Below are 2,214 nucleotides of genomic sequence, written 5' to 3'. Positions count from 1 at the left end.
AATTCATTATTTGACCTCAGGACTTAAGACTGGTTTTGGCACCATGTTGTGGATTATGATGTTCCTCTTATTATTTCTATTCTATCATTTGGCCAAACCATTTTTTTCTAGTTCCTTACCTATTTGTTTATAATATCGTAGGTATAAAAGAGATTTAACAGGACATTTCTCAGCAACCACATGATGAATCTAGGAATGGTTCGCCAGGAGCTCCTACTTCCCGTCAAAAGAAAATGAGTGCTTGCGCTCTTCCAACCATGGCCGACAAGTCTGGTCTAAAAGGTGCAAGGGGGTGGCCTTGTAAAGACTAATGAACACGAAAAATACTGGAGGACACAACTATTTATGCACTCATGTACCACTACTTACATTATTTATGTTCAATTATGTTTCAAATAACAGGCTCAAAAATAACTCTTGAGACATGCTTATCAACCATATGTTGCGGGCAATTAGCAGCGTAGTAGCAAGTTTTCACAACATCCATGAATGTTTGCTTTGTCTTCCTGTTACTGGTTGTATCATCGCACCTCTGGAGATGATATCGGGCAAGTTCTTGCATATCAAACTCAACTTCCTCATCAATGCGGTATATTATTTCCTGTTTTTTATCAGTGTCCTACAAATCACATCATTAGTCAAACGACTATAACATTTAAGCATCATAATAAAAAATATAATTTATCATCAAAGTTTCTCTGTCAAGTTGGGTGACCCATAGGCCTTAGGATGAAAAAATTCTATGTTGCCGCCAATGCAGATAGTTAGCCGACGACACATATATCACGCAAATTAGGGCTTAAAATACACGAATCTAGAGAAATACATAGGATATGACCCTACCTACTCAGCATATTACATCGACAAAGAACAAAAGTCTAGCTAAACCAGTTAAAACTATCTTACTCCCTCTTCCCATGCCCTAATCTGAAATTCCAACAAAGAAGGTGGATCATATCTGTATGACTTAATATGAAATTACTTTCCATTAGAGGAGGATGGGAGATATTAAGTTGTTAGTTGCTTTCTCTATTCCTGTGGAAATTCTCAATTTCTTACATTTCTATAAATACATAAGTTTTATGTGATCAAGGCAATAAAGTAAAAAATGTAAAGATAAAAGTTACCAGGCGTAACAAACTAAACTGGTTAGTTTTTATGCACATTAGAAGTATATGTTGTGCTTTATCATAACTCAATTTAATGTTGACTTCTTCTACTATCTGCATGTAATTATGCAGATATTCTCAAGTTATATATAATTATTAAAAACGTTCCATATGCACAGGGGCCATTTCATAGAAATAGTGGGTGGAGTTTAACAAATTTCCTCTCTTCCATATAAGGCATCCATCCTTATAACCACCTTATAGTCATTTATTATCTAAGGGTTCATGTTTATACTTCTGTTACTAACAGAAAACTTCATCTCTATTTAGTAGCTTCTCAGTCTGTCGGGTCAATGTAAGATAGGACATCGAAATTCTTAATTAAATAATTTGTATGACAATATGAAGGGCGTGTTTAATGTTGGCATTTGCGATCACATTGTTGAAATTAGCAGAAGACATAAATAAGTTATAAGCCAAAACCAGCACAGAAACCAAGCATTATTGTATACTTATAGACCAACATAGCAAGTGTAAAATAAAACAAAATATCATATGTTAGGCAGATCATATTAAAAAATAGATATATTGTTGATTTTTTTAAGTTCCACATCATAAACAAAAAATCGTATAATTGACTTAGTCTATAATCAAGTCTACACTACCGACCCGCCAAAGCCCAGTCGTGTTGTCGTGAGGAGAGGCAAAAGGAAGATCATCGGAATGGATGGAGTAGCCAATGAGCAAGACTTCGACAAGTACGGCGACCCGAGGATCGAACATGACGACGATGATGAAGTAGCAGCATACACCACAAGAAGAAGCAGGACCACCCTACCTAAAGGACGTCCGTTCCACAGAAGAACTCCATTTGCGAAAAAGAAGGGCAAGAAGATTGTGAACAGATAGCTAGCTAAGATCGATTGTATTTAAATCGTAGCCTTCATTTCTCGATTGTATTTCATGGGTACTTTTTGAACTATCATGAATATTTTTAAATTTCATGGACACTCGATCTCGATCCCCCTCCATCTCGATCGCTATCCCACCTCGCCAGATCCGGCCCCCCTCGCCGCCGAGCACCCCCCCAGTCCACCGGCCGCCG

General features: G+C 37.2%; 1 protein-coding gene across 1 annotated transcript in view; it reads right to left on the bottom strand.

Moving 5' to 3' along the window:
- Positions 1-391: 391 nt before the first annotated feature.
- Positions 392-2,214, bottom strand: part of LOC119273021 (ent-copalyl diphosphate synthase AN1, chloroplastic-like) — a 17,636-nt gene continuing 15,813 nt past the window's right edge. Inside the window, exon 15 of the mRNA XM_037554338.1 lies at positions 392-619. Within this exon, the coding sequence (XP_037410235.1) occupies positions 392-619 (228 nt within the window). The remainder of the gene's footprint in view (positions 620-2,214) is intronic.

The sequence above is a fragment of the Triticum dicoccoides genome, chromosome 3A (genome assembly GCF_002162155.2).
Source record: "Triticum dicoccoides isolate Atlit2015 ecotype Zavitan chromosome 3A, WEW_v2.0, whole genome shotgun sequence".
NCBI classification, from domain to species: Eukaryota; Viridiplantae; Streptophyta; class Magnoliopsida; order Poales; family Poaceae; genus Triticum; species Triticum dicoccoides.
Note: the sequence above shows the minus strand (reverse complement) of the source record. Positions and strands in the feature narration are given on the sequence as shown.